The 12,843-nt window shown below is 37.4% G+C and overlaps 1 protein-coding gene across 5 annotated transcripts in view; it reads left to right on the forward strand.

The window, feature by feature from the left end:
- The window catches only part of DDHD1 (DDHD domain containing 1), a 98,237-nt gene that overhangs the window by 29,203 nt on the left and 56,191 nt on the right, over nt 1-12,843 (forward strand). For 3 of the 5 annotated variants that reach the window (XM_034992786.1, XM_034992788.1, XM_034992789.1), the window contains exon 2: nt 11,518-11,691. In XM_034992786.1, the coding sequence (XP_034848677.1) occupies nt 11,518-11,691 (174 nt within the window). Of the gene's footprint in view, nt 1-11,517; nt 11,692-12,319; nt 12,341-12,843 lie in introns of all 5 variants that reach the window. The other 2 variants (XM_034992785.1, XM_034992787.1) reach the window with 1 other exon arrangement.

A 12,843-nucleotide genomic window follows, 5' to 3' on the forward strand; every position in this document is an offset into this window, starting at 1 on the left:
ATCACACATTCAAGGAACTGTCCTTGTGACATGGACAGCACAGGGACCATCAGCATTATCTTATGTATCATCAAGAGCCTACCCCAGAGCCTGATTCATGATAGACATTCAGATATTATTTAGGTGAATAAATACCTAACATAGCATCTGTTATGTGAAGAGGTCATCAAAGAAAGATCATGAGCCTATAATTAATTCTAAGAAGCTCAGAGTTCATTTAGTAGGCAGTGAGGAGCCATTAAAGAACTTAAGTATTAGAATAACATGATTTGTGGTATTTTAGAAAGGTTCTCTGGGAACTCTGTAAAACAAGGATTGAATCTTTCTCTAGAAAGAGAGTAAGTTAGGGGAATTTGTGTATGTGTATACATGAATGTGTGTTCTTACACATGCGTGTGAGTAGGCATTTGGTGAGAATTGAAGCAATGGATACTACATATAGATAGGAAGTTCCTAAAATAAAATAGAAATGTTAAAGATTATGAACTTAGAGTGTAGGCCCAGTGAATATGGGATGAATTTGAAGGTGATTTAGGAGATACAATAAAGAGGGATTAATGTCGGGTTATAAGAAGCATTTGAGGAAGAGGCATCTTGGATGACCCCCAGAGTTCTGTCTTGGGTGACTGGTTGAATACTGATAGCACACCATTTGCTATGATAGGGAACACAGGTTGAGTAACAGGTTTATGTTCCATTTTGTTTTCCAGGAATCTAGTGTGTTCCATGGCTACTTACGATTCTGGTAATTGTGATCTGTCTACTAGGAGGTGTTTAGTTGGCAGTTGAATATCTGGACAAGACCGAGGCCTGAACCAGAAAGATGATATGGTATTTGATAGCATACTAGTAGAATTTAAAGGTTGGGTAAAACTCCCAAAACATCTGTCAGTAGAATACATGTTTAGATTTATTAGGCTAAAGAGAGGAAAAGAGAAGTGCAGATGTTTGCTATAAACTTGTTTTACAGTTTTTCACTCTGCTTTTTTACTTCTCTGGTTTTTGTGGGGAGGCATGGTTGGCTCTGGTTTGTAAGTCTCATGATAGACTCTCAATATAAAATCTCCCAAATTCCTTGTTTTCAAATTACGAACACAACTAAACAGCCTATATTTCTTGGGGAGAAGGCTAAAAAGGGATTTTTTCTTTCTTGAGAAAGTTGTGTTGTATAGTAAAAAGAGCTTAGATGAACATTGGAGTCAAAGTTTGGTAGGAATCCTGCTTCTCATATTATTTAGCTATGTGCCTTTGGGCAAGTTATTTAGTTTCACTAAGACGTAGCTTATTTATTTGTAAAACTGCAGTAATTATAGCTATCTTTTAAGATTATTATAAAAATTAAATGAGATCAGCTTTTGGATCTGGAAGATAATGGCAACTGTCCAAATGTAAATCTCTCCACACATTCTCCCCAAAAGCCGTAAGACCAAACAGGACCACACATGTACACACACACACACACGGCCCATATATAAATCATACCTTCAGCATTACTACAACATAAATAATACCATGAATTTTAAATTGCTTTTATGTAAAGAAACAACAAATTACAACAATTCCTGTTGCTGCTACAAACCCCTGAGTCTGGAAAGTGGGGCAAAGAGAGGCTCAAGAGACAGTGAAGACAGGAAAGGAGATAGGAGGTTTACAATGAAGCACAAGCAAAATGACCCTCAGAAAGAAAACATCCCGCACACAACTGGGAAAATACAGACACAGGCCTGAGACTTAGGAATTCATAGCACTAGCTATAGGGAAGGTGTGTGAAAGAGAGGGACCACTAGCAGCATCAGAGATAGAGAAAGGATGGTGCCCCTCAGAGCCATTGCAGGGAGAGGAAAAAAGAAAGTAAGGAGAAAATAAGTGTCTGGAGAAATCAAAGAGAAACAAGGCACACAAGTTCAATACCCACCCACCCACCACCACCCCTACCACAACATCATCTGTTAAAACAGCTGCTTTTACTAATCTGCAGAAGCAGACAGCCTTCGACTAAGAACTCTATCCATAAAGTGCTCAGAAATAGAAAAAAATAAGATGCTATAAAAAGCTGCTTTAAGAGGAATACACAAAATATGAACCAATGTATTTCCACCAATAAAAATTCTTTCACAGAAAGGAAATACAAAACAGAGGGCAACTCTTATTTTTTTAATAACAGTTTAATATATAGTCTTATATTAGTTTCTGGTGCACAATATAATGATTCAACAATTCTGTACGTTACCCAGTGCTCATCACACTAAGTGTACTCTTTTTTTTTTTTTTTTTTTTTTTTTTTTTAAGATTTATTTGTCAGGGAGAGAGAGAGCACAAGCAGGGGAAGCGGCAGGCAGAGGGAGAAGCAGGCTCCCCACGGAGCAAGGAGCCCCATGTGGAACTCGATCCCAGGACCTCGGGATCATGACCTGAGCCGAAGGCAGTCACTTAACCAATTGAGCCACCCAGGTGTCCCGCACTAAGTGTACTCTTAATCCCCTTCATCTCTTTTACCCATTCCCTACGCACTGCCCCTCTGGTAACCATCAGTTTGTTCTCTGTATTTAAGAGTATTTTTTGGTTTGTCTCTTTTTTTCTTTGTTCCTTTGTTTCTTACATTCCACATATGAGTGAAATCATACGGTATTTGTTTTTTTCTGACGTATTTCACTAACGTTATACCCCCTAGATCCATCCATGTTGTTGCAAATGTCAAGATTTCATTCTTTTTTTATGTCTGAGTAATAATATTCGTGTGTGTGTGTGTGTGTGTGTGTGATCTTCTTTATCCATTCCTCTGTCAATGGACACTTGGGTTGCTTCCATAACTTGACTATTGTAAAAAGTGCTGCAATAAATACAGATGTGCATATATCTTTTCAAATTAGTGTTTTCCTATTCTTTGGGTAAATACCCAGTAATGGAATTAATGGATCCTATGGTAATTATATTTTTAATTTTTTTTTTTAAAGATTTTATTTATTTATTTGCTAGAGAGAGTGAGAGTATACAAGGGGGAGGGGCAGGCAGAGGGAGAAGCAGGCTCCCCGCTGAGCAGGGAGCCCGATGTGGGACTCGATCCCAGGACCCTGGAATCATGACCCGAGCCGAAGGCAGCCGCTTAACCGAATGAGCCACCCAGGCGTCCCTGTATTTTTAATTTTTTGAGGAACCTCCATACTGTTTTCCACAGTGGCTGTACCAGTTTGCATTCCCACCAACAGTGTACAAGGGTTCCTTTTTCCTCTGCGTCCTCTTCAACACTTGTTTCTTCCATTTTTTATTTTAGCCATTCTGACAGGTATGAAGTAATATCTTATTGTGGTTTCAGTTGCATTTCCCTGATGCATCTTTTCATGTGTCTGTTGGCCATCTCATCTGTATGTCTTCTTTGGAGAAATGTCTGTTCATGTCTTCTGCTCATTTTTTAATTGGATTATTTGGGTTTTTTTGGTGTTGTATAAGTTCTTTATATATTTTGGATACTAACCCCTTATTGGATAAATCATTTGCAAAGATCTTCTCTCATTCAGTAGGTTGTCTTTTTGCTTTGTTGTTTCCTTTGCTGTGCAGAAGCTTTGTATTTTTATGTAGTCCCAGTAGTTTATTTTTGCTTTTGTTTCCCTTGCCTTAGGAGACATACATCGAAAAATGTTGCTACCACTGATGTCAGAGAAATTACTACCTTTGCTCTCTCCTGGGATTTCTATGGTTTCAGGTCTCACATTTAGGTCTTTAGTCCATTCTGAGCTTATTGTTGTGTATGGTTTAAGAAAGTGGTTCAGTTTCATTCTTTTGCATGTAGCTGTCCAGTTTTCCCAACACCATATGTTCAAAAGACTGTCTTTTTCCTTTGCATATTCTCACCTCTTTTGTAGATTAATTGACAGTATAATCATGGTTTTATTTTTGGACTTTCTGTTCTGTTCCACTGATCTATGTATGTGTCAGTTTTTGTGCCAGTATCCTACTGTTTTGATTAGTACAGTTTTGTAGCATATTTTGAAATCTGGGATTATGATAACACCAGTTTTGTTCTTCTTTTCAAGATTGCTTTGACTATTCAGGGTCTTTTGTGGTTCCATACAAATTTGAGGATTATTTGTTCTAGCCCTGTGAAAAATGCTGTTGGTATTTTGGTAGGGATATCCTTAAATCTGTAGATAGCTTTAGATAGTATGGATATTTTAACAGTATTTGTTCTCCCATTCCATGACCATGGAATCTCTTTCTGTTTCTTTGTGTCATATTTAATTTCTTTCATCGGTGTTCTTTTATAGTTTTCAGAGTATGGGGTCTTTCACCTCTTTGGTTAAGTTTATTCTCAGGTTTTTATTATTTTGGGGGCAATTGTAAATGAGATTGTTTTATGAATTTCTCTTTCTCCTACTTCATTATTAGTGTATAGAAAAGCATTGGATTTCTGTATATGGATTTTGTATCATGCAACCTTACTGAATTCATTTGTCAGTTCTAATAGTTTTTTGGTGGAGTCTTCAGGGTTTTCTATATATAGTATCATGTCATCTGCAAATAGTGAATGTTTTACTTCTTTCTTACCAGTTTGGATGCCTTTTACTTCTTTTTCTTGTCTGATGCCTGTGGCTAGGACTTCTAGTACTATGTTGAATAAAAGTGGGGGAAGTGTACATTCTTGTCTTATTCCTGATCTTAGAGGAAAAGCTCTCAGTTTTCACCATCAAGTGTGATGTTAGCTGTGGGTTTTTCATATGTGGTCTTTGTTATGTTGAGGTATGTTCCCTCTAAACCTATTTGTTGAGGGTTTTTATCATGAATGAATGTTGCACTTTGTCAAATGATTTTTCTGAATCTATTGAAATGATCATATGGTTTTTATCTTTTCTCTTACTGATGTGATGTATCATAGTGACTGATTCGTGAATAATTGAACCATCCTTGCATCTCGAGAGTAAATCCCACTTGCTCAGAGTGAATGGTTTTTTTAATATATTTTCAGATTCAGTTTACTAATACTTTGTTGAGGATTTTTGCATCTGTGTTCATGAGAGATACTGGCCTATAGTTCTCTTTTTTTGTAGTGTCTTTATTGGTTTTGGTATCAGGGTAATGCTGGCTTTGTAGGATGAATTTGGAAGCTTTCCTTCCTCGTGTATTTTTTGGAATAGTTTGAGAGAAATATGTATTAACTCTTCTTTAAATGTTTGGTAAAATTCACCGGTTAAGCCATCTGGTCCTGGACTTTTGTTTGTTGGGAGTTTTTTGAATACTGATTCAATTTTATTGTTGGTAATCGGTCTGTTCAAATTTTCTGTTTCTTCTTGATTCTGTTTTGGGAGGTTATATGCTTCTAGAAATTAAGACATGTTTTCTACATTGATCAATTTGTTGGCATATAATTTTTCATAACATTCTTTTATAATCTTTTGTATTTCAGTGCTGTTGGTTATTATTTCTCTATTTTTAAAAAAATTTTATTTATTTATTTGACAGAGAGAAACACAGTGAGAGAGGGAGCACAAGCAGGGGGAGTGGGAGAGGGAGAAGCAGGCTTCCTGCCGAGCAGGGAGCCCGATGTGGGGCTCGATCCCAGGACCCCAGGATCATGACCTGAGCTGAAGGCAGACGCTTAACGACTGAGCCACCCAGGCGCCCCTATTATTTCTCTTTCATTTCTGATTTTATTTCAGTCTTTCTTTATGATGAGTCTGGATAAAAACTTATCAATTTTTTTTTCTCATTTCAGAGAACTAGCTTCTGGTTTCATTGATGTGTTCTATTTTTTTTAAATTTTTTGTTTAGTTCTGCTTTAATCCTTTTATTTCCTTCCTTCTGTTTTTGTGTTTTATTTTCCCTTTTCTATCTCCTCTAGATGAAAGGTTAGGTTGTAAATTTTTCTTGCTTCTTGAGGTAGGCCTATATATTGCTACAAACTGCCCTCTTTTTTTTTTTTTTTTTAAAGATTTTATTTATTTATATGACAGAGAGACAGCGAGAACAGGAACACAAGCAGGGGGAGTGGGATAGGGAGAAGCAGGCTTCCCGCTGAGCAGGGAGCCCGATGTGGGACTCGATCCCAGAACCCTTGGATCATGACCTGAGCCAAAGGCAGATGCTTAACGACTGAGCCACCCAGGCGCCCACAAACTGCCCTCTTAAAACAGCTTTTGCTGCATCTCAAAGGTTTTGGATTGTTGTGTCATTTGTCTCCACGTTTTAATTTTCTCTTCGGTTTCTTGGTTGACCTATTCATTATTTTAGTAGCATGTTATTTATCATCCATATATTTGCATTCTTTCCAGATCCTTTCTTGTGGTTTATTTCTAGTTTCAAGGCATTGTGGTCAGAAAAGATGCATGGTATGACTTCAGTCTTTTTTAATTTGTTGAGACTTGTTTTGTGTCCTAACGTGATCTCTTCTGGAGAATGTTCCTTGTTCACTGGAAAAGAATGTGTATTCTGCTGTTTTTTAATGGAATGTTCTGAATGTATCTTGTTAAATCTGTCTGGCCCAATGTATCATCCAAAGCCACTGTTTCCTTGTTGCTTTTCTGTTTGGATGATCTATCCATTGATGTAAGTGGGGTGTTAACGTCTCCTACTACTATTGTATTACTATCAATTACTTCCATTATGTTTGTTATTAGCTACTTTATCTAGTTAGGTGCTCCCATGCTGGGTGCATAAATATTTACAATTGTTACATCTTCTTTTTGGATTGTTCCTTTTGTAATCATGTGATGTCCTTCTTAGACTCTTGTTACAGTCTTTGCTTTAAAGTCTATTTTGTGTGATTATAAGTATTGCTACCCAGCTTTCCTTTCACTTCTGTTTGCATGATAAATGCTTTTCCATCAGGTCAGTTTCAATATACATGTGTCTTTATATCTGAAATCAGTGTCTTGTAGGCAGCATATAGATGGGTCTTGCTTTTTTATCTATTCCATCATTCTGTATCTTTATCAGAGCATTTAGTCTATTTACTTTTGAAGTAATTGTTGATAGGTATGTACGTATTGCCATTTTGTTACTGGTTTTATGGTTATTTTTATAGTTTTTCTCTGTTCCTTCTCTTGCTCTCTTTCACAGTTTGCTGGCTTTCTTTGGTGATATATTTGGATTCCTTTCTCTTCTATTTTGCATATCTATTACTGGTTTTTTATTTGTGGTTAGCATTAGGTTTATCTATAACATCTTATGCATATAGCAGTCTATATTAAGCTGATGGCCTCTTAAATTTGAACCCATTCTAAAAGCACTAAATTTTTACTCCTCACCCACTTCCACATTTTAAGTATATGATGTCATACTTTACATCCTTTTATTTTGTGAATCCCTTGACTGATTTTTATAGATATACTTAATATTACTGCTTTTATGCTTCCTACTGTTCTTACTCCTGCTTATGGTCTTTCCTTTCCAAAGAGTCCCCTTTAACATTTCTTGTGAGCTTAGCTGGTTTAGTGATGATGAAGTCCTTTAATTCTTGTTTATCTGGAACAGTCTGTCTCTCCTTCTGAATGATAGCCTTGCTGGATAGAGTATGTTTGGTTGCAGGGTTTTTTCTTTCAGCACTTTGAATATATCATGCTACTCCCTTCTTGCCTGAAATTTTTTTTTCTAAAAAAAATCAGCTCATAGCCTTATGGAGTTTCCCTTGTGTTTGTTTCTCTTACTGCTTTTAAAATTCTCTCTTTATCACAATACTTTGCCATTTTAATTACTGTGTGTCTTGGTGTGGACCTCCTTGGGTTGATTTTGTTGGGGGTCCTCTGTACTTCCTGGATCTGGGTTTCTGTTTCCTTCCCCAGATTCAGGAAGTTTTCCACTATTATTTCTTCAAATACATTCTCTGCCCCCTTTTCTCCATCTTATCCTTTTGGGATCCCTATAATTTGAATGATTCTACACTTGATGGTGTTACTGAGTGTCCTTAATCTATTCTCATTTTTTTCTTTTTTTTTCTTCTGTTGAGTTTGATTGTTTTTCATTACTCTGTCCTCCAGGTTGCCAATCCATTGCTCTTTCCTTTAGTGTACTGTTTATTCCCTTTAGTGTATTTTTTATTTCGGTTATTGAGTTCATCTCTGATTGATTCTTTTTTAAATGTTTTCTCTTTGTTGATGTTCTCACTGAGATCCTCCACTCTTTTCTGAAGTCCAGTGAATATCTTTATGACCATTGCATTAAATTCTCTAGCAGGCATATTACTTATCTCCATTTCATTTAGCTCTCTTGTTCTGTTTTGTCCTCTTCTTTATTTGGGACATATTCCTGTCTCCTCATTTTGCCTAACTCTCTGTTTCTATGTGTTAGGTAAATCGGCTACATCCCCTGCTCCTAACGGCAATGGCCTTAAGATGAAGATTCCTATAGTGCCCAGCAGTGCAGTGTCCCCCCTGTTCACCAGAACTTGGCACTCCAGGTGTCTCCTATGTGTGTTGCATGTACCCTACTATTGTGGTGAGCCACATTGCCTTCAGTCCAGTCGTCTGCAGTGACTCCTCTTGCCTGTTGCAGGCCATGGTCCTTGTGTCATTAATGGGCCAGTCTGGGGCTGCCTTGGGCTTGAGTGGAGTCAGAGCAGGTGCTTGTCAGAGATATAATATCACTGAACTGCAGGGTGCTTTCTCTTTGTTGTCCACTGAGAGAAGCTTTTGTTGGTAGGTGGGACCTGCAGTCAGACCACATGTCTGGCCTCTGCCTACTGCTGGGGCTGCAGTCAGACTGGGGTGTGTGATTGCCTTCCCCTCTCCCCAAGGCAGGAGTCACTTTGGAGCAGTGCTGGCCTCTTTTGGGGCTACTTGCACACTGCCACGCTTGTTGCACTGCTTTGGGTGGACTCCTGCTGAGGGCTTGTTGGAGGAGACAGGTCCACAGGAAAGAGCTCTGTTAACAAGGTAGGTGGAGAGAGTTCCCAGTGGTTCTCCCAGGTGTCTGTGTATCTCTGCTGGGGGTGGGGGGAGGGAAATGGCACCTTCCAGCTCTTTTGTTCTTGGAGAAGTCTCCTAAAAATCCCTGTCTCTCCAGCATACATTCTGAGATTCATAAATGAATCTTCCCCAGGTGTTTTTCAGACTGCTCTTTCTAATCTATATCTCAGTGGGGCTCTTTCTTACACTGTCTCTTTTCAGTCAGGGACTCACTTTCTTTTCTTTTTTAAAAAAATTTTATTTATTTATTTGACAGAGAGAGACACAGCTAGAGAGGGAACACAAGCAGGGGGAGTGGGAGAGGGAGAAGCAGGTTTCCCGCCGAGCAGGGAGCCCAATGTGGGGCTCAGTCCCAGGACCCTGGGATCATGACCTGAGCCGAAGGCAGACGCTTAACGACTGAACCACCCAGGCGCCCCAGGGACTCACTTTCTATCACTCTCTGGCTCTCCCAGAGCCAAGCTCACTGATTTTTTTAAAGTTCCAGTTTTTAATCCCCACTGATGATAAGAACTCGAGATGTTAAGACCCTCTGGTTTTTAAAGCCATATGTTATGAGGATTCCTTTCCCAGTGCAGGTCCCCCATGCCTGGTGAGGTGTCTGCTCCTCTCTCTGTGCCTGCAGCATCACTTCCTCCTGCAAACAGTCTCCTAGTCAGTTTGGTTCCTAGCCACGTCTCCACCCTTCCTACCCTCTTTGATGTGACCTCATCTCTACATTTAGTTGTGGAGAGTCTTCAGGTTGTTTTCTGGGTTATTTACACTGATGTGGATGTTACCTAGTTGCATTTGTGGGATGAGGTGAGCTTAGGATCCTTCTACTCCACCATCGTACCCAGAAGTTTCAGGAAACTATTAAATACTCCAACTGAATAAAAAAATTCTCTTGTGGACATACTAATAAGGGCATTGATGTAAGAGGCATTATAAAAGGAAGGAAAACAAACGAAATAATGGAAAAGATGCAGGAAGAAGTAAAAAGCTTGAGAAAAAAAGTGTGTGAAATGCAATATAGGCAAAGGAAGACCCAACATATCTACAATTAGAGTCCCTGAGGGGGAGAAATCAGTGGAACAGAACTAACTACTAAACCATAATCCAAGGGAACTATTCAGAAACAAGAGAAAAGCTGAAATCTAGATATTAAAAGGGCCCACCTGGACAGATTGATCCAGAACAATGAACTCTGAGTCAGAAACTATTAGACTTTAAAGGCAATTTTTTTTTCTGTCCCCTGGGGTAAGGAATGAGCAGAAGATCACTTTACTTAAAAAAAAAAAAAATTAGATTTACATCAGATTTCTCAAGAATAATATACCAAGGAAAGCTACCATAGAGCAGCATTTTTAAAAGCTCAAGGAAACAAAATTCAGGCTTAAGATGTATTTGCAGTTCTTTTTGTTCACAGGATGTATCCTAATATATATATGTGTGTGTGTGTGTGTGTGTGTGTGTATATAAAAACTACTATGTTTTAAGCCAACTTGAAATAATTTTTCCTGTATATGGTTAAACCACCAAATCTCTACATAATTAAGTTCATTTGTTTTGTTGGTTTTTTTTTTTTTTAAGATTTATTTATATATTTGACAGAGAGAGACACAGCAAGAGAGGGAACACAAGCAGGGGGAGTGGGAGAGGGAGAAGCAGGCTTCCTGCAGGGCAGAGAGCCCAATGCAGGGATCTATCCCAGGACCCTGGGATCATGACCTGAGCCGAAGGCAGACACTTAAAGACTGAGCTACCCAGGCGCCCCTAAGTTCATTTGTTTTATTTTGCTTTTTCTTTTTAGGGTTTGTTATTTCAATTTTATTTTTGCTTTATTTTTTATAAATCTTAAAGTATTCAAAATAACATAACTGACAGTTGTGGTTTATTTTTCAAAATATAAATAGGGGCGCCTTGGTGGCTTAGTCAGTTAAGTGTCCAACTCTTGATCTCAGCTCAGGTCTTGATCTTGGGGTCCTGAGTTCAAGCCCTGCATTGGGCTCCACACTGGGCCTGGAGGGAAAGGAAGAAAGGAAGCAGGGGGAGGGGTGGAAGGAAGGAAAGTATTAGGCTTATAGGAACAGTATTTAATCAAAGGAATGTTTATAGTTATTCAAAATTTTCTACTCAGTTTTTTCCTAAAATGGGTAAGGAATTTACTATAATTGAATGTATCAGCTATTCCTGTATTCTAACTGGGAGTCTGTACCCTTCAAGGCAACCCTAAAAAGTGTAACACACTACTACCACGCGCACTATTTCTGAACTACTTCTAGGAGTGTGTATCAGTATTTTCTAAGACATTGGAACTATCACCAGAGTCTTGCATGAACTTGTCTTAACCCTATCACCTACTAATTTGGGTTACTCAGGGCCTCAGTTATAAAGATAACTGCTCATCTACCTTTCGAATACCAAAGTAAATTTTTGCATAATATCCAATATAAATAAAATGATATACTGTAAAAAATATGTGCCATGGCTTGAAATCTGAAATTTAAAACTTTAAATGATTCTGCTGGGTCATGGAAGTTTTTGCCACAGTTATAGTAACAGAGTATTAAAATTATAGTTACTGTGTCTCTTTCTGGAGGTTGGATCCTAAAATGTATAATTCTGTGTTTTCTCTTTTCAGAGGCAGATAAAATACTAGTAATGCGTGGACAGTGGTTTATTGATGGTACTTGGCAGCCTTTAGAAGAAGAAGAAAGTAATTTAATTGAGCAAGAACATCTCAGCTGTTTTAGAGGTCAGCAGATGCAGGAAAATTTTGATATTGAAGTGTCAAAATCCATAGATGGAAAAGATGGTAAGACCAATTAATACATTTAATATGTTGTAAACCAAGTAAGTTCTTAACAAAGTTTAGAGTAGTTCTTAATTTTGCCTAGTAATTCATGAGTGTTAGAATTTATAAAATTTCTGATTTAAACATTTGATGATTATTTTAGAATTTAATACTGCTATGAATTCCTGAACTGTCTCAATTTTTATTTTACTTAATATATGTGTTCACTGACATGACACTAACATGACTTACTATTGTACAAATTATATGTGTTCCATGAATTAGTCCTTTTCAGTAGTTTGTAATTACCAACAAAAATTGAATCTACAAAAATATGTCATTATATCAAACAGGCAGTTTTGTTAATATTTTAATGTTGGTTCTTTTCCTGAAATTTAAGAAAAAAAACACCTTAATTTCCTTTGTATACGTATCTTTAAGTTGTCTCCATACTAATAACCACATCAACTTTTACTTTGAAACAGTCTTCTCTTTATATTCCCTTACTCAGCATTTGGATTTGTTTGCAATAGCTTAAAATATTTATATAATAGCAAAGATTGCCATGTTTCATTATATGTCTGATCTTGAGTAAAATTCAAAATGTGTGGTCAAGTTAAAAATACTTCTATTGTTCCATTTACTGCAGGCAGTGGGATCAGCTATTCTGGTGAGTATAATAATATAGGTAGGTTAGAATTTGTAGATTTCTCTAAATATTTTTTTCTAAAAAGTGTTTCTTCATCTATGCTTGCCTTTATTTTGGAGGTTTCTTGGCAAGCCCTATTGAAACTAGTGAATTAAAATATGAATTAAGTGATTTTTTTTTCCCTTTCTCATAAAACATCTCTAAAGCAGAAAAACTCAGTATTGATCAAGTAATTCACAGAATGCAGCTTGGGAAAATTATGTGGTTATAAGTAATTGTTCACATGACTTAATTAATGGCAAAACAATAAGCTTTAAATTGGCTTGGATTATTTTTTTTCTTATTGTTAGTAACAAACATCCTAAGTCTTATTTCACCTACCCTTTCTCTCTGAAGACACACACGCATGCGCGCGCACACACGTCACAAGCAAGGAAACTATATAGTTTAGTTTATACCAAATTAACATATCTTTTGTGTCTAGTTAATTAAAATCTACATAACTGAGGAAAGTTGTGGCTCAT

This window comes from Mirounga leonina, unplaced genomic scaffold (assembly GCF_011800145.1).
Source record: "Mirounga leonina isolate KUSES-001 unplaced genomic scaffold, KU_Mleo_1.0 Mir_82, whole genome shotgun sequence".
NCBI lineage: Eukaryota > Metazoa > Chordata > Mammalia > Carnivora > Phocidae > Mirounga > Mirounga leonina.